Here is a 24,278-nt window from a genome sequence, read left to right on the forward strand (position 1 = left end):
TTAGCCTAAGAGAAAGATGAATTAGGATATTTAGAATCTATTCGACTCCAAAAATTATACAAGATAAATCTATATCAAATTTTACCTAAATGTGCTCTGAATTTATTTAGTTTGTCTACCCTACTGATCAAAAGAGCTTGCAACCTATCTAGAAGTTAAATTATAAGTATGCAAATACGAAAACGTAAATAAGGTACAGAGAACAAACTCGGCACAAGGATTTTTATCTCGTGGTATTGATGGCTTGAATATCACCTCTAGTCCATGTTGGACTCCACAAAGGATATGCTCCTAGTTATCAAGACTCTTTCGATCAGGCTCTTGAGCTACCAAGACACCAAGACAAAGCCCTAAGCACGATGAGCCATCAAGCCACCAAGACAAGGTCTCACAACTAACCTCTTTTTCAGTCATTTGTACGACATCTTCACTTCGGAGCTTTAGTCACAAAGATAAGGGACTCTGCGTTCACGTACAATTTTCTTACTGCCGCTCCACACCAAGTTAGAGAATCAACAAGTTACCAGCGAGTCAGGATAAAGGCCTCTGCGTTCCCGCACAATCTTCTTACCGTCGCTCCACACCAAGTTAGAGTGTCGATAAGTTATTAGCGAGTCATCAAGACTTCAAGACGCCAGCGTACTTCTCGTTACATAGTTAGATAACTCATTAATTCACTCTTTATGTTGCAGTACCTAGCAACACTTCTTTTTAGACCTATAAGTACTAATCAGTCTCTAATCTTATGCTTAATTGCCTTAGATAATTACTTAAAATGTTTTGATGCCTTAGATGTCTTCTCAAGTGTGTATGAGATTCCTTTGTAATCTAGCAACCTCAATTGATCAAGTGGATGGGTATTTATAGCCTCAAACCTGCTAACTAGCTATTTTCCCAACATCTTAAAAAATTTGTTAACACTGAATGATCTAGTGACAATAATAGTACTAACATCGGATCATCCGATGAGTACAACCTCAGAAACTAGCCGTTAGAACTCCACTCAAAACCTCTGTAAACACCAGACATTCATGTATACTTTCAACTCCATTGTCGGACCATCCAGCGTGTTGTCTTGAGTCTGACCGAGCTATTTCAGCTTCTCTGTGTAAAGTACTTTGGTGTAAACCTGTGGTGTACACAACATACATCATTGGACTATCCGGTGAGTTGTCTTGAGCTAACCGAGCCACTTAAACTATTTCTGCACAAAATGCTCGTGTGTAAGCCTCCGATGCACACAGTTCTTCACATCGGATCATCCGTCATATGGCTTCTTCTCTTCCTTCTTTTGGAAATGCTTCCGCTACACGTTGAGTATCGGACCATCCGGTGAGGTGATCCTCACCCACTGTCAGAAATGCTCCGGTGAGTACACTTACTGAGCACCGAACCATCTGATGCGGTTTTCTGCTTTCTCTTTACACTGTTTATTATCCGGTGTTTTGAACTTACTTAACACTGGACTATCCGATGAGGCCAACTGCATTTGAATATAAAGCTCTAGCGTGTACAAAATTGTTCAGTGACAGACCATCCGATGAGATCATTTTCTCTGAGTCTTCTATAATTCAACCAAACTTTATCCTAACTTCGATGACTTCTTTATTATTACATCCGTGAGACCTACTAAAATATATACTTAACATATATATCAGTCATATTAACTATATTATCATGAACCATCAAAATTAGTTATAAATTTATCGTAAAAAAAAGCAACCTAAGTGTCACTCATGAGAACCACGTCGTTGTCTCACCAACGTGCAGGTTGGGCTGTTCCCAAGATTCAACAGCGGCACACCTTTTCCTTTGCGCTACTGTTGCTCAGGGCATATCGACATGGCGCCATCGATATCTCTTTGACTAGGAAAGTTGATCACATAAAAATATCCTATGTTAACTTGTCTTCAAAATCAATCTGATAATAGCATAATTTCATCATATTCAATATATATTATGGTTCAAGTTTTTTTTGTTAAAGCTATGTTTCTAAGACCGTATCAACGTTTAATGACATAAAAATCTTCAGGGAGTTTTTGCCAAAAAATCGCTTGGATATTATATGGTTTTCTAAATAGTTCATTTACGGACTATAAGCATTTCTTGAAGACTATTTGTTGGGCTTATTTAGTAGAAAAGCATCTATAACTATTAAACTGAAGAGAAAGAAAAAGGAAAAAGAAGTTAGCATAGTGAGAGAAAATTTTATGAGATATGATTTTACAGAAAGATTTTTTTTATATCACATATCTTCATCTTTTCTCTTAATTATATATACCAACCGTTAGATAAAAAAAATAATATAGATTAAAATCTCGAGATCTTTCGGTAAAAAATATTATAAAATTTTATTCCATAGCTTCACGATTATGCACATGAGTAGCCCCATTTACCGCTGTGGGGATATGGGACAGCTGGTATTCGCGCGCGTGTAGCCCTCCTGTGGCTACTGGGACCAGCCACAGCAAGACTAGCAAAAGCCACATCGAGGGACTGGACGCAGTGGCTCAGCAAGTAGTCGCCATCATGTCATCACCATAGCATCAATACGAGCTATGCAATAGCCATAGGTTCATGTTACTGTAGCTCGAACAAACCGGAACGGGCTTTCCGTCGAATCGAATGCTGCACATTCGTGAGGATTATGTAGATCAAATTAGAAAAAGGTTGACTGAGCATAGCTAGCTAGGATCCAAGTAGTGAATACTATCCACTTAGATTTGAGTTATAGACTTGATACGGTGCTCACTTTCCTTTTGAAAATAAATTTCAGTATAAATAGTTATAAAATGTTAAGAACTTAGCATACCGAAATTCTTGTGATGGATTCTGATCACTCAGGTTTGAGCCTATGACTCGGTAGTGGTGCTCACTTTCCCTCGGAATTAAATTCTGGATAGGAATCGTGGGCTTGTTTTTTTGTCAAAGCGTGTGCTCTTATTACTTGATGTTAGGTCTTTAATCTAAGTTTAGATGTTTGCTAAGGGTATATTTGGTTCTTTCAATGAGGTTTTGTAAGTTACATCGTATAAGCAGGCTAAACAGGGTTATATTTATTGAAAATAAAAGTGTTTAGTTTGCTATATCTATCTGTATATGCTGAGTTAAGTTTCTGTTTGGTTGACTGAATATAAGGTCGTATGAGCGGATATAAGAGTTGAGATTATGATAGATTACTCGTATGAAGATATTTTTTGTGACAATGAAAAGTAGGTCTACTTGCATGAGCAGATGCAAACTGCCAGGTCAGGTTACAGAGTGAAGCTGGAATAGTGGATATGGGCAAACAAATATATTTATTTTTGAAATTATATGCATCCACCGAGCTAAGCTGAGGATATTCGAGGAACAAAATGTGTGATTGATTGCCCGTATGGATCATATATATATATATATATATATATATATATATATATATATATATATACACACACACACACACATATTTAGGAGAATCATGCTGAATAGAGTCATATTTGTTGAAAAGAAGAGTGTTTGATTAGTTGTATCCGTCTGAATAGGATGAGCTAGGTTTTTATTTGACTAACCGAATTTGAGGCCGCATGAGTAGATACAAGAGTTGATATTATAATTGGTTGATCGCATGAAGATGATTTTGTGACACTAACACGTGGATCCGTCTGTATGAGCGGATGCAGGAGTCTGTATTCGTCGAGCCATGCTACGGACATACATTTGGGGTTTGTTTAATTACTCGCATGGATTTTTAAAGCCGCAACGTATATCCTGGACGAGTAGAAATAAGTTGAGCGGATACAGTGACTCTGAAAAAAGAGTATTTATTTGTCTGTATAAGCGGATGCAATGACTCTGCACCTGCGGATGCAATGATCATGTGAAGGTATTTGGTCATCTGTATAAACAGATATAATAACCCTGCATCTGAGACTAACGAGTATAACTATTGCAGCATTATAGCAGATGTTATGTATCAATCTAGACAGGCTTCAAAGAGAAGCTCTATTCGAACGTATCCACCAAACTAGACTCTAAGCGTATAATTGCATCCGCAGATATAGAGAAAAACAGTACATGCAGATAACTAAACGACATTCTCTACGAGAATATACGCACAAACAGAACTAGAATACCCCTGATGTAAGTAACTAAATACACATTTATATCCATTATAACAAACTGAAACAATGCATACGGATAACAAACATACTTCTCTTAAAATTATAAACATTCACTAAACCAGGGTAATCTCGTACGGACAACCTTATCACACGCGAAACGCATCCTAAGACGCACCGAGGTGAGCGTGCATGCAGTGTGTACTTAAAAAATATAAAAAGTTTATGATTAAAACTCCTCTCGCATTCTCAGGTACAGGAGCCACGGGTGGTACTGCTTCTGTACCTATGCCACTGTACATGAACCTCCAGTCCACCAGCGCACCCTGTACGTCCCCTGCAAATAAAGCAATGCATCCGTCCGTGCCGTGCGTGTACGAAACCAGCAGCGACCGACCTTGTTGCGGCCGGAGAGCATGGGCCATTTCCGGCTGCGAACCAACCCTACCCAAGTAGCTGCCGATGGAGTAATAAGTGATGGGTGGATCCGTGATGGACCACGCCGGCCGCGGTGATCATCGCATGGGGGACCATCCGTCCGTCCGTATGGGTGTGTTTGGTTCGTGACAAGATTTCGTTTTTTAAATGTCTATCGTATAAGCAAATAAAAATAAATAGACTAAGTGAAGTTATATCTATATTTGTTGAGTTAGGTTATAGAGTAAAACTAAGATAGCATATTTGTATCTATACAGTCCAAATTATAACAATAAATATAAACAATCAAACATATTTTTTTTTAAATTCTGCATGCTTGTTAGACAAAATAAGAGAGATACAAACATACCTATCCAAATAGGCCTATCAGGTCGGGTCGGCACGGGTCCAGCTAGGCATGGTCTGACATGCCCAGCTAAACAAACAGGCCTTGTCAGGTCGGCTCGGGTACGGTTACGACATGACAGGTCGGTCGGGCGAGGAGGGGCGGCCGAGCGAAGCGGCAGGGGTGACCGTTCAGGCGGAGGTGGGGGCAGGGTAGCGCGACGGGGGCGGTTGGCCAGGTAGAGGCGGGGGCGGGGGTGGGGGCGGCGAGGCGAGGCGACTGACCAGTCGGTCGACGGGACAAGGGCGGCTGATGCGAGGGCCAGAGTGGCATGGCCGATGGGGGGTGGCCAGATTGTACCGTGCCTAGGTTGTGCTCAGCACGACATGCTAGCACAGACCGGCTAGCCATGCCATGCCAGTCCAACCCGCCTACCCTCGGATCGTGCCGTGTCTGAGCCGTATTTACAATACTATTGAAAGTACATCTAGCCTTTATGTGTAGTTTTTGGTAATTAATGACAATACTATTGAAAGTATATCTAGCCTTTATGTGTAGTTTTTGGTAATTAATGATAATACCTATAGACTAACTATGTTGTTAAAAATTGTTATTAGATTATTCTATAGGAAATGCATAAGAAATGAAGTATGGATTCATTGAGAAATGCCGTGAGTTCAAAAAATTATATCAAAGTCATTGAGATCTTAGTGATGTTCATAAGAAAAAGTAGTTTGAAGAATGAAGATTAAGCAACTTGTAAAGCTCAAGTAACTAAAGTTATGTCATTATCAATAGAGTTTTATAGACTAACACATATGTTTTGTGCTCGAGAGTAAGTTAAGAGTTTGGATCCATAAGAAGGTATAAGTTGAATTGAAATCATATATGCCAAAAGTGAAGAATAAGGTTGGACTCCATATATGATAAAGTGAATTTATTGAAGATATCAGATACAATATGATTTTCTATGACAAAATGGTGAAGGGCAAGCAAGACTCAGCTCTCATGGACTATCCGATGGTGGAGGGCAAGCAAATGGCTTAGAGCTGAAGGACCAACGCGATGACGAAGAGCGAGTGAAGGCTTTGCGCCAATAGACCTTGTGAGGCTATGGAAAGTTATGAGTGACTCGCATCAATCATATGAAGAATTAAGAGGACATGAAGTAACGATTATATGAAAGTTGGCATCCCTCAAGATTTAAAAGAAAGAAGCGGTATTTGAAAGTATTTAAAGGCTCAAATTGGTTCAACCGAGTTTAACATTTGAATTTGAGTATAGCTATACCGCACTATTCAAAGGGATGCAATGTATAGCTAATTATCGTGTTTCAGTACTCAAGAGTTTTCTAACCAATCCAAGTGAGAGTTAGCTTAAGGAGCCAGATGAGGAAAGTGTAGAAGTATTTGAATTGGATTTTAGATTGTTCCTAGTTTGATCCAATGTGTTTGAGGTTATGAATTCAGTTGGGATATATAGATCTCTGAATAAGTTTTCCATAGAGTTCAAAATCGTCGAAATCGAATTTCAGAATCAAAAGTTATCATCCTTTTCAGAGGGTCAGTTGTGCTGAACTCGGACTTTTCGGATTGACCCGGATACTCCGGGTTGCCCAGAGTCTCTAGGTTTGGCTTCGAGCCAGGTGGTCTATTAGGGCCTGAGTGTTTCACCTGGATACTCCGGGTTGACCCGAATACTCCGGGTGGTCGAAATCTCCTTACTTTACTTTGGCTAGGACTCTCGGTTATGTGTTTTAGTGACAACTCAGAGTCCCTGGTTGACCTGGATACTCCGGATCAGTAAAAAAGCTATATAACGGCTAGTTTTTTAGAGTAGGGTATAAATTCCCTCTCACCCCATTCTTTGTTGCTGCTGCTTGGCACGAAAGAAAAAACTTTTAAAGCCAAAAGAACTTTCTCTCACTCCAATCCAGTGAGTAATTTGAGAAGAAAAGTGAGTTGTGTTGTGAGATTGAAAGATTGAGTGTAAGTGTATTAAATCTCATCTTGAGCACTCAAGTTCATCAGCAAGAAGTTCATCGTTGTGTTTGTTACTCTTGGAGCTTTGAGCTCCTATGCAGCTAGGCATCGCCGGTGAGCAGCCAAGGTTGTGGTGTGCTGCGAGAAATTTGTAAAAACTTTGATTTCACCTTCGGAAGGGAAGAAATCAAGAGTGAAAGCCAAGATCAAGTGTGAGTGAACTTAGAGAGAAAAATGGTTGAGAGAGATCCAGCTCAAGTGTAATCGAGCCCCTCCACAGAGACGTAAGAACCTCTAGAGGAGATGTCTGAACTTCGAGAAACAAATCTTATGTCTCCTCCTTTGTTTCCTTGTTCTTATGTTTTTGCTCAATATTTGTGCATATTGCTCGATCTAATTATTCGTGTGAAATTGATTATAGGTACTTTGTGGATCTACTTGAAATCATCATTTAGAACACACAACTTTATTTGGTTTGAGCTAAAACTCACGCACTTTAATTTTAGTTTCAAGTTTTTTCTGTGCTGAAAGTGGAGTATCTGAGTCAACCCAAAAACTCTGGATTCTATACAATCTGAACCCGGAGTATCCAAATGAATAATGTTTTCAGTATTTTCTTTTGAATTTTATTGCATATCTTCTACTAGATTTGAGTAATCTTTGTCACATTAGATTATAATCTTCACACTTATTTAAAATAATTGTGCACTAGTTGAGTCTAGCATATTTAGAATTTTCACTTGTGAAAAATCTTTTACGTTACAAGTTTAGATAACAGTAAAAAAATAATTTTTTTTATAAAATCATCTATTCACACTAATATATACAACATCGTTATCTTTTCAACGGTACCTCCGACCGACCCAATACACATAACCAAGTGGCCAGCACTAGCGAACGTGCCTTCAGCACGATGGTAAGGCTCGGGAGTGAGCCAAACCAGCCCGAGCTCGATGCTTGGGTAACGCACTCGTTCCGATTTATTTCGGTTATCTTCAGTTCTTTGGCGTGGTGCTACAGATAGGACTACGATGTGCTCGTCGTCTACGGAATTCTCGATGGGTTCCGGTGATCTTCAGATGGACGCTTTCTTCAAGCTGCGTGTAGGTGTAGGACTAGCATGTACGTGCGTTAGGTGTGTGTGGGGGGGTTGCGTGCGTGCGTGTGTGTGGGGTGAGTTCGCGCGTTCATGTTCAGATACTACAGCTGTATTCAGTGGTGAAGAATAAAAAAAAAAAGTAGCCAGCACTAGATATGGAAGACAAAACACACCCGTACTGATTGCTACACCTTCGATGGTCAATGCCACTTTCGCTGCTGCTGTCGCCTTCCGTGCATGGAGGACACATGGTGGGCACGTGACCCGGGCCGTCGCGTGATCCCTCGTCGGCCGGGCAAGCGTCGATCACCTGCGCGCAACAGCGGGATGCCGATGCGCGCGTGAAACAGGAGACGAGTGCGATAGATTCCTGCAGCAGTATTGCACGCCGCCCGCCGGTGCGTCGGCAGAGTCAGCGCGGCTGAGAGCTACACCAGTAAATGGTACGGTACAAATCATGCTGTCAACAATGAACCATAAAAATCATGACCATCAACGCAAGAGAACCACCATGCTGTCAATGGTACACATCAAAGCACTGGGTGCTGCATCACTCTGCAAGTGGAGGGCAGAAGAATCCCCCTCTCTGACAGTGACATCAAAGATTAAACACATAGCCCGATAAAAGAGCTTCAGAAAACACTGTTTATTAACAGATCACAAACCATGGTGTACGTTTTGGCATATCATTATCACATATACATAGAACGTATTCAGATAGTACTAGTATCATCCATCTATGCACCTGTAGTTGTTTTCATTCAGATAGAACAACCAAGGGCAGAGGTGAGGATGCAGACTCCGGCAGCAAACTCGATGATCGCTCCCTGCCTAAGATCTTCAGGCCATACCAATCAGAATTACAAGGTCGCGGGCAGAAACTGGTTCGCGTAACATTTTGGACACTGTGCACATACTGTGGAGCATGAAAATATTGCACAGCTAACCTTATCGCCCCTTCGTCAGCTTGTCAAGCACCGCATTCAGATCTACATTCTGCCCGTTCTCGGTCAACCTCCGCACTGTTGCCCTCACTTGCTCTCTTGAGAATCCCATTGTTGCAACCTTCTCCACCACATCGTCAAGTGGCACCCTATTGCCTGAAGAACCACTAGGGCTGGAGGAGTTGATTGGCACTGCTTGCGGTAGTATCTGAGCCGTGGGGAGCCTGCCACTTCCATAGCTCCCACTTGCCCCAGAGGATGGAGCAAAAGGCGAGGACGGCTTCATTCCAGCGTTGCCGCGGTGGGAAGGAGATCCAGCGTAACCGTATGATTCAGAGAAACCACTACCACCCTGTGGACCATACCCACTGGCACCATAGGATGATGGCGGCCCAGGGTTAGTCCTGCCTGCAGGAGGTTCATACATGCTAGAGTTTTGTCCATAGTAAGGAGGAGCAGGTCCACTAGGTGGTTGCATATAGGGTGAATGAGGGCGTACGTTTGGTGGATAGTTCTGTGGAGGCGCATATGGCATGCTTTCTTCTGGCTGCTGAGGTGCAGGGGGTGCAAGTGGAGTTGGGTTCACATTTGCAGGCTGAGGTGGTTGTGAATATTGAGGATATTGGGATGGGGATTGGTACTGCTGAGGAGGTGCTGGAGGTGCCTGTGGCTGTGGAACTGGTGGCGCATGATACTGTTGGTGCATGGTTTCAGTTGGCTGAGCAGATGGAGCGTAGTAAGGATCCCTTGGTAAAGCTGGGACTGAGGGAACTGGTGCAACAGACGGGACTGATGGTATCTGTGAATGTGGTAAATGGCTTGGAAACTGCGATGGAGGTTGGCTTTGAAGTGTTGGAGGTGGAGGCGGTGCATTTGGAGCAGAAAGGGCGGGAAGTGCTGGAGGTTGGGAAGGGGTCAAGACTTGATGCTGTGACTGAATGGCTGCTGGCGGGGTAGCCAATGGCTGCTGCTGTGAGCAAGCCTGTCCAGACCCACTACTTTCTGACGACTGGGTATCAATTTTGGGAGTCTGAAGCTTTGCAAGGTGGAGCTGTGTCTCGACAATTTCCTGCTTATCGCGTAAAATCTGTACACCTGCTTGGACCTGCATGTTATAAACAGTTGAGATGTAGCCTTTTTTCTACTATGACATTACCATATATTCATATTCATAGGACAAAGTACCCATGAGTGGTTATTACATAAAAGGTGAATATGATTGACATCCTTGTAAAAAAAGAACCAAGAAACATAAATGAACAGGTAAAAGAAAATGACACCTACACAAGGCTGGGATGTTAATGTGCATCTAACAAAAGGAAGCCACCTAAGCACCTTATTTATGTACCACTGGATGGGTCAGATCTAAGCCTCCAAAACAGTAAATGTACAGTTAAGTATGAAGCTGAGAGAGCGGCACTAAAACAAAAACTTCACGAAAGTTAGTATAGTAATTATCAACTTGATTCTTCAAGTATAGCATGCCAAGACTGTTGGCAAACAAGGACCAAGAACTAGTGAGCAGCAATATGACCTACGTACAGCCAGCAATTACATGATTTAACAGAACAATTCATTGTTATTAAGTCGAACGATTAGTCGCAACTAATCATTGATTAATAGACAAGTCGGTACCTGTGCTCGACTAGAGGGCCTCGACTCGACTTGGAGGGCTAGTCGAGCGACCGGTCGACTGGGCGGCGACTTGCGGCGACTGGGTGCTCGACTGGAGATCGATTGGGCTATCCTTGACCCAATTTTTCAGTCCACCAGTCCAATTCAGAAATTATAACCCTACGCAGCCGCAGCTCCTTCACAGCTGCAACCCGCCATCTCCTTCAGAGCCATAGCTCTGCCAGCCCCTTCCTGTAGCCACCGCCCCTTCCATTCTCAGGTTCTCAACTTCCCATCTCTCTCACTCCCTCACCCCCTCATGGCCTCACCCCCTCTGTTCCCATTTGCTCTGTGGCTCTGTCTCTGACTCTGTTCTCATCCTGCCTCACCCCCTGTGCTATTCACAGCAGCAGCTAGAGCTACCATGGTACAACTAGAAGAAGCTCAAGGCTCTCAGAGTGGCAATGAGGCGGCATATGATCCAAAGAAGGACCCGAAACGGAAGGCCAAGTCAAAAGACCCAGGATGGAAATACGGGTTTTGGCCTGACATTAATCGAAAGAATGTTGTGCAATGCATGCTCTGTGACAAGCAAGTGCATGCTGGGATAGGGAGATTGAAGCGTCATCTTGCAGGGGGCTTCACAGATGTTGAGAAATGTGCCAAGACAACCACAGCTATCATGAGGGAGAGGAATGCCTACTTAAGTAGTACTGCAAGGCGCAAAGTTGTTGAGGTTGATTCCGAGGATGAAGCTGAAGTTGGACAAGGTGCTGCTGATGACAATGAGGTCATTGAGGTGGAAGAAGAAGAGGTTGAACAGGGTGTAGCAAAAAAAAGAAGGCGTGCTATCTTCAAAGTGTTAGCACCACCCAGAAAGTTTCTAAGTCAGTTGCTTCTATGCTTAGTAAGTCTCCTGAAGAGGTGATTGAGGACAAGCATGCCAAGGGTTCTGCTCAAACTACCATTGATCATTGCATAAAAAAGAGCAAGGAAGACAAGGCAAGGGTTGACGATCATGTGGCTGATTTTTGGTATGAGGCTGGGTTGCCATTCAATGCTATCAATAGAAGTTGGGAGATTTTGTTGGAGTCTGTAGGGCAATATGGTCCTGGTTACATATCCCCTTCTTATCATGACATCCGGGAGCCACTACTTGAGAGGGTAAAGAAGAAGACCGATGAATTGAGGGATAAGCATGAGTTGGCTTGGCAAGAATATGGTTGCACACTCATGTCAGATGGATGGACTGATAAAAGGAGTCACCACTTGGTGAACTTCCTTGTCAATAGTCCAGCAGGGACATTCTTTTTGGACTCCCATGAAGAATCAGGCAAGATAATTGATGCACGCTTCTTAGCAAAATTTTTGGAGGACAAAATATGAGATTGGCAGTCAATATGTGGTGCAGGTGGTGACAGATAATGGTGCAAATTACAAAGCAGCCAGGAAAATTCTAATGGAGAGGTTCCCTACCTTATATTGGACCCCTTGTGCAGCCCACTGTTTGGACGTTATGTTGGAGGATACTGGGGATACGATCTCACAATTCAGCGCATGCATTGCAAAGGCTAAGAAGGTGACCACATTCATCTATATGCATGGAAGGTTACTTGATGCAATGAGGGAGAAGACAAATGGCATGGATCTTGTGAGGCCTGCAACTACACGGTTTGCTACATCTTTTCTCACACTGTCGTGTTTGTACAAGCATAGGCAAGCTTTGAAAGGTCTTTTTGTGGATGAAGCTTGGACTAGGTCTCAATTGTCAAACACGGAGACAGGGAAAACAGTAGCAGAAACTGTTCTTTCCATGGCATTTTGGGGTTCAGTTGAAGATTGCATTAGAGCAGCACAACCACATCTCATTGTCTTGAGGATTGCAGATGGTGATGAGAAGCCGGCAATGCCCGAGATTGCTGCAAGCATGGAGCTTGCAAGGCACAAGATTGAGGAGGGTTTGCAGCACAAACCAAGGTTGCAAGAGGAGGTCCTAAAATATGTTGACACCCGTTGGGACACACAAATGGACCAACAGTTATATGGGGCTGCATTGTTCTTGAACCTAAACAGATTCTTTGACATTCAAAAAGACCCTGCAAATAGGAAAAAATGTGGTAGGCTAAGGCATATATTCAATGGGGTGTTGTGGAAGATGGAACTCGATGAAGAGAGGCAAAGCAAGATAAGTGCTTTGGCTTATGACTATGAGAGGACAGAAGGTTGCTTTGCAATGAAATTAGCAATCAAGGACTGATCAACAAAGAATCCTCGTAAATTTCTTGCATTTAATCATTTAATGTTGAGTGTTGACAGCAAGATAACTTATTCTGTTTTTTCTTATATAGTTCTTTGGTGGGGTGCATATGGTGGCCTTGCTTATGAGCTCCAATCTTTAGCAAAGCGCATCGTTAGTCTTTGTACCTCGGCCTCCGGATGTGAGAGGAATTGGAGTACATTTGAGTTTGTAAGTATCTAGCACCTACAACAACATATCCAAAAAGACTGCATGGCTGCAAGCATTTTCTAATGTTCTATCCTATCTTAAATTTTCAGATTCACACCAAGAAATGGAACCGGTTAGAACACAAAAGATTGAACAAATTGGTGTACATTTTGTATAACCGGAGGATGGCAAGTAGGTTCCAAACGTTGCGTCAGGAAGGATCTAAAGGAAAGAGGTCTAATCCATTACTCCTAGAGGAATTTGACTGGGAGAATGAGTGGGTTGATCAGAATGCAGAAAAGGTCCATGAAGGGGAAGATCTTACTTGGGCTGAAGTTGATGAAGCTGCTGGTGCATTAGTTGGTGCAATGCGCAACCTTCGGAGTCGCAATTCAAATGCACCTATGATAGCTCAAGGAGCTGGTCCAAGCTGTGTGATAAAAACTTATTCTCAGAACCGGCAGCATAAAAAGAGGAATGAAGCCTTGGAGTTGGACGAGCCCGAAGTTGACGAGAAGGAGGAGGAATGGGAGGATGAAGAAGCACATGCGGAGTCCGAAAATGATGATGAAGATGTTGAGGATGATTTTGGAGAGAGTACAACAATTAGTCCTCATGACAATGATGATGGATTAGGCGGTGACAACAATGGCCTGCGTGACATGGACGATTTCGACTTGGATGATTAATTTGAGGCAATTTGTCGATTGGTGTTGTTTGTTGTGGCTTTTGAGTTCTGAGTTGTGAGCTTGTGGCCTTATGGGGCCCACATTTGGTATTTTGGTGATTAGTCATTATCGTTAAGATTATTTACTTATGTTAAATTGCTAGTACCTTGGTAACTTCCTGTCCTAATTTATATTAGCTTGTTGGACAATGGACATTTAGAAACTCTAAGTCCAAGCAATGTTTATCACTTTATCTGCAATGCTCGCATTAACCATCCCACAATGTCTTCCAGACTAGTCGTGGACTAGTCGCGACTAGTCGGCCGACTAGTCGACAAGTCGACCCTATGGCGACTCGACTTTACAACTTGATAACTATGGAACAATTCATATGGAAACAATCAATAGGAGGCAGGTGCAGTAGCATAAGTAGATTGGCATGCTCAATCATATTTGCTGCCAGCCTGCCACAACAATTGACTTTGTTGCAGGATGATATAACACGTTACAGTGATAATACAAGAACCACGGTAATTACTCCATTGTGAAAGAAAAAAAATACCTATATAGTATGGTGGTAAACAAAAACAGCATATATAACAGGTTTAAAACGGGTTCATCCAAAGGAGCATAAGTGTTTGTCCTTCCATTACGGAATCTTTTTTTCCAATATGATTTCAGCAATAATTAGCAGGCATTCTATCAGACGAAGGGGGAGGGGAAATCAAAGGAAGCATACCTCCCTGAGCATGTTCTCAAGGTGCCTGAGTTTTCCGTCAGTGCTGCCATTATAGTTACCAATAGTTAACCTCAACTCATCAACAGAGTTTTCAAGTTGGTGTGTTCTACTCTCCATTTGTGAAAGCCTTGAGCTTACACCTTCCAGTGCATGCAAAAGGTTATCAGAATACTTCTTCATGGTTTGATCAATATCTGCCATAGTAACGGCAGCAAAGTTACTCCTGTCTTCCTCATGACTAACTTTCTTCAGAACATGTGGCTCCAATATACCAGCACTCTACCCACCATAAGAGAAATTGTAAGTACGCTATTTATATGAAAAGCAAGGTTATCGATATAATCAATAAAAATCATCAATCGCGAACAGCGGCTCCGATAACCCAACACTCTACCTACCATAAGAGAAATTGTAAGGACGTTACTTGTATGAGAGATATGAGAAAGGAGAGGTAATCCATATCATCAATTAATAAAAACATGAATCATGAACAGTTCTTGGTGCGATCCCTCCCAAAAAAGACTTGGTGCAATCACATGCTTGGGATTCAATGTAACTTGGACTTTATCAAGATATAAGTCAGGAAAGGAAATACCCTATTTAGCATACATCAGTGGCTAGCTCATACTGAGTGAAAGGTTGAATCACACTAACTAATTAACCATTGCAGATTAACAGAACTTGGTTGCCTGGGAGCGAAGGGTGTAAGCAAACTTGTTAGATAGGAGATATGGGGAACAATGTATAACTCATGCGTTCTTGATTAGAATTGGGCACATAAGATGTTGAAAATTTCCAACCTATCATGTACAATATCTCAAAGCAACACCCATCACCATAAATTCATGTGTAATCTTTGTACAAAAACGTTCTCACCACATATAGTCGTTCATAGCACCCAACATACAAGCAACTCGCAGCACAAGAAAAAGAAGTATTAGAATTTCCGAACAGAGTCTCATAAACCCTTTGTCCGACAGAAAAGAACTGATATATAATAGCACATATTACATACCAAACTATGTTTCAGAATATTATAATTTATAAACGAACTAATAAATGGGCGGAGATATAGGAAAATGCAATTATGCATATCAACTGGCTATGCCCGCTCAATCGAAACAGACCACACAGCATGGCCCAACTGTTCAGCCCGTCCATTGTTTTTTTAGCATAGAAGCGTCAGCTTATGGCGTACGCTACCAGCAATTCTAAATCTCTATGCTGCATACAAGTAAGGACTCTTCCCTCTAACTAACTACTCGCTTGATAACCTAAGAAGCTTGGAATCTGAGCTCGACTCGGGAATCAACGATACGGAGCACCGCGACAGAGAGATCTGGAGGGGAAGAACCACCAATCAAAACAATCGGTCATACCTTGAGGTTGTATGAGGCGGAGGCGGAGGGTGCCTTGGAGTCGAGCGACCCCCACGAGGCCTGGGGAGCGGCGGCGGCGCGGATGGGCTGAAAGTCGTAGCTGGGGAGCAAGTCTTCGGCGGCCCCGTTGGCGCTGCTGCTGCTGGTACGCCGGCGGCGGAGGCGTTCCTCGCCGTCCTCCGGGGGGACCGGGATCATCAGATCGCTGAGATCCACGCCTCCGCCCCCAACCCCAGCGCCGCCGCCGGAGGGGGAGGCGGAGGCGGCGAGGCCGAGGATCTGCTTGTCCATGAACTGGGACGCGTTCATCGCCACGCCGCGTCGGCGGGGAGCGGCGGTTGGTGGAGAGCTGGGTGGGGAGGGAGCTGGAGATGGTGGTGAGGTGTGAGGAGAGGAAGAGGAATCCGGATGGGACAAGGAGGCGAGGCGAGACGGGACGGGACGGCGAGTCGGTTGGGCTTGCTCCGGCTCCGGCAGCTCCTTAGTTGGGCCTATTTTGGGCCTTCTGGGCCGGAGTAGTGTTCTGAATTCTGATTGGTCTTGCTGGTCCACTCGTTACTGGGCCTGACTTCCACTTATCCTACCTTTCCCTCCTTTATTTTTTCTTTTTTTTTAGGAAAGCGTCGTGGCAACATTATTGATATCAAATAAGCATTATATCGTTCACCAATTTTGATAAAATAAATGATTATGTTCCTCAATCTAAACACAATATTGGGAACCCTCCACTCGACAAGCTAAGGTATAAGTAACAAAATTGCGTTCCCTAGAACAACGTTCAACTATTACATGATCCAACCAGCAAGCTAGAAAGGAGCATTCCTCATAAATCGCTGCCCCTGCCAAATTCTTTTATTTTATTTGTGAGGTAGGGACGACTTTTTTCATCTGCAAGAACCAAGAGGTCCCTAAAAAAAACAAGAGGCCAATTTTTTTTAGACTAGTATAACTTTCGGCCTCTGTATCAATAAGACTATAAATAAGAGGCCAATAGAGAGAATTGTTTTTATTCTTCTTAGATGAACACAGAGAACGGCTGTTCTCATAAGGGCCAGCACGCAGCAGCATCAACCAGTTCACCAGGGCCAAGCCTTCTTCCAGTCTCAGCAGCAGCCGTGTTGCCGCGCAGGCGCAGCATCCAATTGTCCCGTCCAAGATTTGATCAGCTGTGCTTCTCTGCCTGTGCACAGGAGGAAACAGAGTTACAGACAGGGTGGTGTCTGCGACATGTTCGCGAATGTTTTGGTTCTGCACTCGCATAGAACACCAGCCATTGTTTTATCTTCAACTTTGGCGATGCAAATTTAACTCAAGAAATGGAGCTTGCACTCTGCATTGCCATGAATTCACATCGGATTATGAGCAGCAAAGCTCACGACCCGCTTAAGCGAACAAAAATGCAGAACGAACCAGAAGTTCAGAAGAACGCACTACATTAATTCACATTGCAGAATCCTTACAAAAAAAGGCAAGCAAATTGAAACCAATAGAGCTGTAGAACTTATTAATTAAGCTCTTCAAACTTGTTAATTAAGCTGTAAAACTTGTTATTGGAGCCTAAGAGATTAGTGCAGGGCAGAGTCGTCCATTCGGCCGGCTCAGTAGACATACTCGACGCGACACAGCTTGGAGGACGACCCCGACCACGGCACGTCGACGGTGACCATGCCGTCCCTGTACGCGAACTCGGCCACCTCGCCGTTGACCCTGCACAGCCTGGGCCTCGCCGACGAGTAAACCACCATCTCCCCCGCGCCCTTGACGCCAACCTCCGCCGTCACGACATCTCCGTCCTTCCGGGCGTCGAAGGCCTGCACGGCGCCGGCGGTGTTGAGCATGTTGGAGAGACCGATGGGCGCGAACTTGATGGACCTCTCGGGCGAAATGACGCGCATGGGGGCGACGACAAGGAGCTCGTAGGTGAAGGGCTCGAGCGTGAGCTCCACGCCCTCGTCGGGGCGCATGAGCTGCAGCTTCTTGGCCTCAACCATGTACACGGCGAACTGGGCGACGCCCTTCACGTCAACACCGGGTCCCTTCCCGCTTTTCCACTCGACGTCCGCCGGCGAGGCGCGCGCTGTGACGGGCACAGAGAACTCCGAGGCGCACTTATTCCGCCGCGCCTCGGGGCTCCACCCGCCGCCCTGGCAGTTGAACACGCCGACGACGCCGGCGAACCTGTTCACGTTCCAAATCTTGAGCATTGTCTTTCCGTCGTGGAGCGGGTCCCTGAAGAGGCAGTCGCGCGTGGGCAGCGCGTAGCCCTCGCAGCGGAGGATGGTGCCGTCGGGGAGCGCGAGGCGGCGGAGGAGCGCGAAGTCGTGCTGGCCTACGGCGTCGCTGACGTAGACAGGCCCGCCGGAGACTGCGCGGGAGGCGGCGTGGAAGGCGGCGCAGGGGTGCGTGGACTGGAACATGTCCCAGTCCGGGTGGATGAAGTGGCCCATCCACAGGGAGTTGTAGGCGCAGTGCACCATGTGGCAGCCCTGCAGCCAGAAGGTGCCGTTGGGGTCGCCGGAGGGATCCGTGCACCAGAAGTCGTCGCCGACGCGGCCCAGCGCCACCGCCTCCGTGCCCAGCAGCATGAAGTCGTTGCAGTGCTCCATGCTCGCGATCACGCCGTTGCCGCCGAAGTGGCGGCGCACCGACGCCGTCAGGCCGCTGAAGTAGGCCTTGGCCAGCTCCACGCGGCCGCCGTACTCCTCGCACAGCATCTCCAGCAGCTGCACGACCACATACGTCACCCACTCGTTAGTCTTTTTTGTTACTTAACACCAATACCGTAAAATCATGTTTTTACTGTCCTAAAACTCGATTAACATGCACCATTAGCATTTCTTTGTTCTACTTATTAGGCACAGTAACGGGTCAGGTAACAGGAAGCTGACATGCTGTCGAATGTCAAAGATGGTTGTACAGCTCAGTGGCTTCCCTGCCGACAAGGGTTGCCGAATGGCCTCCAGAATTGTCTACAGTCAATCGGATTAGCATGCGGATTTCGTTTACAATTAACTATAAGATTGCAAGAAAACGAAATAAGCAAACGTTTTGCTATCTCACCCGTTCAAAATTTAAAAGACTGCGAATGCGACAGCTCAGCCACGATGAACCACGGCAACACATGTTTTCTTGTATTATTAAGATCGGACGAAAACATTTCTGAAATATTTAACGATCAGGAAACTACCAAGTTACATCAGCGTGTTCTGGCATATCTGGCGTCACCAAACTGACAAAACTCCATGGATTGAATTCAAAATTAAGAGCACAGTATAATTTAGAGCACTGAATAATTCAAAATTAGTAGGAATTACGTCCCTCTCGGAGCATCCGGAAACCTCGAGAACCTTTTTCCCCTTCACGCGCACCGCCTGTATTCCTCAACTAATGAAGACCTGAGCAGTCTAGTTCTAATGTTCAATTACATATCCCCTAATCACGTAATAATAATCTAATTTACTGTAATCATAACACGCTATTAACAATTAAGAACAGATTAAAAGTTGTAGAGGAGATAGAGAAGATTAGTAAGACTTACGCCAATGACGTCGACCTTTACGCCGTCGATGCCGGAGGCCTTGAGGTGGGAGTGCAAGCCGTCGTAGAGCTCGTGCGCGCGCTGGGGGTCCACGAGACCGATGCCGTTGTTGACGATCTTGTCGACGGCGAGGTCCTCCATGGTGCGCTTCAGCCCCGGCGAGAGCTCCGGCGCCACGATCTTGGTCGGCGGCAGCCCGGGCGCGCCGGGGCGGAGGCCGCCCCAGTACCCGCACAGCGCGTGCCACACGTACACCTGCTCCACCGTCGGGAACGCGGCCTTCATCTCCCGCACGAACTCGCCCATGCCGCCCTGCTTGTAGTCCCGGAACTTGTGGTTCTCCTGGAACTTGATCAGCCGGCACGGCATCTGCTCGCCAGCGGCGGTGCGGTTCATGCCCTCCGCGCCACTGTCCGGGTCGTCCTCGTCGTGGCAGATGGACTGCCAGCCGTCGTCGATGAGCACCAGCCCCGGCGGGCACCCGCCCTCCGCTAGCCGACGCACGCCCTCCCACACGCCCTCCGGGTGCACTTTCAGGTAGAAGGCGTCCCACGTGCACCACCCGAACTTGTCCACAATCGGCGGCGGCGTCTTCTCCTCCATCATCCGGAACGTGCCCAGGTGGGCTCGCACCACCTTCACGGCCTCCCTCACCAGCTCGAACGGGTCGTCGCCGGCGTGCAGGTACAGGGCGCTCCGGAACACGTAACCCGTCACCGCGGACGACCCGCTCTCCACGCACAGGTCCACGTAGTCCTCCACCTTACCGGACTCGAGGCAGGCACGGAAGGAGCCCTCGATGATGGGGAGAAGCAGCACGTACGGCCGGCCTTCCGAGCGGTCGAGCACCATCATCTGCGTCTCGTTCTCGACGTCCCTGCCGTTGTTGCCCACCCAGTGGGTCGTCCACCACACCTTGAAACGGAAAATGCTCATGAACCGTATGTCGCGGAGCTTACCGACGGGCACCACGTGCCGGTTCGTGGCCGCCGGGGCGTCGAAGCCGAGGAAGCTGCCGCCGCCGCCCGTGGCGTCGGCGGCGGACACGAGGGACGACGCCGGGGTGAGGCGGATGTTGGCCGGCACGTCAAGCAGGAAAGGGTGGCCGTCCACGGCGAGGTTCTTGCCCTTGAGGGTGAAGCGCGACGGCTTGAAGCCCTCGACGGCGACCGCATCGCCGAGCAGGTCGGCCGTGGACTTGCTAAGGTTGGGAGCCATGGCGACGAGGCTGGCTTTCTTGGGTCGGTTCGAACTGGAGGCTTCGAGAGAAGAGTCGATCTGCTTCCGTGCGTGGTAGTCTTTGCTTGCCTGATGCTAAGCTTGGCTTGGTGCTTTGCGGAAGAAATGACGGCCAATTGGCACTCGATTTATAGAGGCTTCGTGTATGACCCGCTAGAAAGGCTTCGACTAATGGAAAATTTTCTTTTCGGCAAGTTTTTTTACCCTTCTTGGTGATTTTCACATGGAAACAGCAGAAAACTTTCTCCGACCTAGTTGCGTATGGCGAAGCTTCGCGCGTTAATTAATCCACCCATTTTGGATAACCTTCACGCTGCTGATTTGTATGATCCTCTTAGGATGGTATGCAATCAAACGGCCGATAGCGTTGCCTCGCAACGACAGGGACTTTTGTAGCGCGGATAATTTTGTTATCTGTCATGGCAAATCGGTAGTTATCCGCTTTGGGATTTTGAGAAAAAATTGCTACAAACAAGCAAATAAGTGCAAACCAAATATCTTTATATAGAATTTTCTAGATGGAATTCTATAGAATTTGCTTCTCCGTTTAAGAGCTGAAACGTTGTTTTAATAGAAGCTGTCGGCCACATGGCGCCCGTTGTGGGTAGCGTTAATTACCGTTTTTGGTATTCTATTTTGCGTTAATTACCGTTCTGCGTAACCCCCCAGGATTTGAGATGCGGTCTCGTGGTCCACCGACCGAATCCTCTGCTCCAGGCCTTTCCAGAAGAGCCGAGCCGAGCCGAGCCGAGTCTTCCGAATCCGCTAACGGCGGTGACCAGACGTTGCATGCCTGGTGGACGAAGGCATGCCGCGGCGTGCAGGACATATGGACGTCTCGTCGAGATGCCACTCGACACGTCGCTCGAAGTGTCCGGGGAGACGCATGCTGCATGCACGAAATGAAAGCGCCGTGCCGGTTGGTGGTGCTATGTATCGCTGGGCTAGGTGGCTGCTCCGATGCATGCATGACAAGCACGCCACACGGCCACACGTTTTTTTAAACGGAATCGACAGCCCTCCTGCCGATTATATATTAAAGAAAAACCCGATGAGAGCGACGATATATTGGTGACCCGGAGGCCGGAGGGTGTCCCGCAAACAGCAGGCCCACCCCTCGAGAGCAAAAGAGATGGACCAGGTTATTCTCGCGGCATAAAGAGTCTTAGATGATGTATCCTCGGTAAAAATCTAAGGACTAATTTTTTACGGATGATGTTTAATATCTTAGCAGTAGATTTTTCTATGCTCTTAAAGGTGCATTTATTTTTCTTCTTTCAAATCTTCCAAGATACGAGCATTGAGAGTGTTCTTATCGTCTTTCCTGAGGAATGGACATACTTTGTCATTGATGACCACGAGAGGATGATGGAGGTAGAGAGACATCAAGACTTAGCAAATAAGTGAGGACATGTCGCTTAGAAATGTTTGTATATGGTGCAGACCGGTTGCAAGCCCGAGAGCAAGACGATCCGCAGTCCAAAATCTGTCCACACGTCCATACGTGGTCATGTTCGCCAGTGCTACTTGGCCAATGGCACCAACTACAACTCTGTAGCTGGTCGGCTTAGGTTCACCAGAGAGGAGTCCATTCTTTCATTAATTCAACTGATCATTATATAAAGAAGCACGGATTAGCTCTGGAGCTTCATGAAACCAAACCGAATCAGGAAGCTGATCGGCTGATCTAGCTACAACATGAGCCACCACATTACAACATCTACTAATATGGATGAAAGAAAAAAAAAATAGAATAAACTCTTGTCTTGTGCTTGATATCCTGAACGTTCGCACCCACAGGAGAGCGGTCCTTGGATCCCAATTAGAGCTTTTGTACCAGGGAGAGGCAGTCAGAGGCAATAATCACCTGATTATATGGAAGACTTAAGACGAAGTGTGCAGCCCGCCTGAAAGCAATCGCCTCTGCTATCTCCGGCTCAGTGACCCTATCAACACCCTATCCAGGAAAGTACCATTGTGGTCTCTGATCACTATACCAACGCCAATCCGATTTGATTCAGCAAACAGAGCAGCATCAACATACACTTTAATGCATCCTAAAGGCAAATCAAAGATTTCGCTTAGCGTTTCCATTGATCGGCATGGCCTTATATCGTACAAGGGGCAACCAGAGGTGGTTGAGATACATGCCAAAACATAGATGAGTTAAACATGGAAACTAATCTCTGTGATTGTGCCTTGCTATTTTTCTTGGCGTCGAGCTGGCTTTGGTTGGAGGCGTACGCACGATACGTGCATGGCTAACACATCCTTCTGGCGGTGGAGACCATTGTTTAGGTCTAGCAAGTTCACACCTTTTGAAAACAGTGGGTTTGTACAGATGCATCAAAACAATGTCGACATATGCCTTTATTTTCTCCACAATGCAAAGAGGATGTACTTGGTGCTCGCCCTTCCGAACACCGTTCCTAGCCTCCCAAATATGCCAAAGGGTGATTTAACGTATTGTGGCTTCCTCCTCCGTAGAGTCCACCAAGAAGTAAAATAGCCATTGCTTGGTTAACCTGAAAATTTTTAGACGTCTTGTTAAGTCACATTCATTCTTCAGCTCTCTCCAAATTTTAGCAACATATTGGCAAGTTAGGAATACATGATTCAGAGTATCTTCTCTTCCGCAATAGCCACATTCTCAAGAGCCTGGATGTGTCTGAGTTTTAATTTCTCCCCTGCAGGGAGACAGTCCATTAAGGTGTACATCTCAGTATGCATGGCAGTATGGCACCATTCCATCAGACCCTTTCGGCAAAGATCGGTGCTACAGTATCGCTATTATTGAGTGATATTAGAAGACAGTGGTCTTAGTATATACAATATGGTCTATATACCCACATAATGATACTACGATCATTTCTCCTATTCTATTATCAATATTAATCAAACGCCTTAAGTCATCTTTGCTCAGTATTTTTCTATCTATCTATCTATCTACCTTAGTAATTAGCCAAAAAAATAAGCCTCCTCCTACAATCCTAAAGCATAGAAATTACCAGTTAATCAGTGAAAAAAGAAAAAAATAGTGTACTTATATGTTTATAACTTACCTACCAATGTTATTAAAAAAAATTAAAGCCAAAATACCCATATGTCTGCTTCTTTATTACTCGCCTCTACCATTATTAAAAAATAAAGCCAAATAATGAGAACAAAAGATAACATAATTTGATTAATGCATAAGTTCGTGGAACCCTGCATACATTTAAGAGTTCAAAGTTATAATTCAAATAATCTTTTGTTGTAAAATAGAATAAAAAAGAAGCAAATAGAATATAGCTCAATAAGTAAGGTGTAAAAAGAAATAAAAGGAGTACCCAATACAAGAGGATGATTGATCTATTCATATCGTGAAAAAAACAAACGTTCCTTGAAAAGAAAAAATATAACATATTCTCTACCCTCTTGGACGATGTTGACGGGATGACAGTTCGATTGGTCGATGTTGTTGCTCTGTCTGCAACAGCGGAAAGGGAAGTGTGAGGTGTCTGACGGGAGGACATTGACACTAAGGATATCACACAACGTACTTGTATTGAAGTGGTAGATGAGTTCGGATCATGTATTCAATGGCGAATGACCAAGACAAATGCAATGAAAAACATAAGACCAGCAACCCCTGCAATCACCAACAAACGGAGACAATGATCAGTAGGGGAGGATACATGTGTTGTTGCACCGGGTTTGGACCCCATAGCTCAATGTCACGGCGTAAGAGCAAGGCATAACCCGTAGATCATTGATTGTGCAATTGC

General features: G+C 45.3%; 2 protein-coding genes across 2 annotated transcripts; both read right to left on the minus strand.

The window, feature by feature from the left end:
• Positions 1-8,549: 8,549 nt before the first annotated feature.
• LOC133897190 (myosin tail region-interacting protein MTI1-like) lies at positions 8,550-16,163 on the minus strand. The gene is made up of 3 exons (XM_062337822.1): positions 15,735-16,163; positions 14,356-14,634; positions 8,550-9,993 (listed from the first exon to the last, which is right to left on the minus strand). The coding sequence occupies exons 1-3, from the start codon at positions 16,041-16,043 to the stop codon at positions 8,893-8,895; spliced, it is 1,689 nt and encodes a 562-aa protein (XP_062193806.1). The 5' UTR covers positions 16,044-16,163; the 3' UTR covers positions 8,550-8,892.
• Positions 16,164-17,150: 987 nt separating this feature from the next.
• On the minus strand, positions 17,151-20,651 carry LOC133897182 (galactinol--sucrose galactosyltransferase-like). The gene is made up of 2 exons (XM_062337810.1): positions 19,273-20,651; positions 17,151-18,457 (listed from the first exon to the last, which is right to left on the minus strand). The coding sequence occupies exons 1-2, from the start codon at positions 20,488-20,490 to the stop codon at positions 17,333-17,335; spliced, it is 2,343 nt and encodes a 780-aa protein (XP_062193794.1). The 5' UTR covers positions 20,491-20,651; the 3' UTR covers positions 17,151-17,332.
• Positions 20,652-24,278: the final 3,627 nt, after the last annotated feature.

Source organism: Phragmites australis, chromosome 2 (assembly GCF_958298935.1).
Source record: "Phragmites australis chromosome 2, lpPhrAust1.1, whole genome shotgun sequence".
NCBI lineage: Eukaryota > Viridiplantae > Streptophyta > Magnoliopsida > Poales > Poaceae > Phragmites > Phragmites australis.

Excerpts from the sequence above, each read along its gene's own strand:
- LOC133897190 (XM_062337822.1), bottom strand. The coding sequence starts at position 16,043 with ATGAACGCGTCCCAGTTCATGGACAAGCAGATCCTCGGCCTCGCCGCC. Across the intron at positions 14,635-15,734 it reads CCGCCTCATACAACCTCAAG|AGTGCTGGTATATTGGAGCC; the intron begins GTATGACCGATT and ends TATGGTGGGTAG. Across the intron at positions 9,994-14,355 it reads TTGAGAACATGCTCAGGGAG|GTCCAAGCAGGTGTACAGAT; the intron begins GTATGCTTCCTT and ends TATAACATGCAG.
- LOC133897182 (XM_062337810.1), bottom strand. The coding sequence starts at position 20,490 with ATGGCTCCCAACCTTAGCAAGTCCACGGCCGACCTGCTCGGCGATGCG. Across the intron at positions 18,458-19,272 it reads TAAAGGTCGACGTCATTGGC|CTGCTGGAGATGCTGTGCGA; the intron begins GTAAGTCTTACT and ends GTGGTCGTGCAG.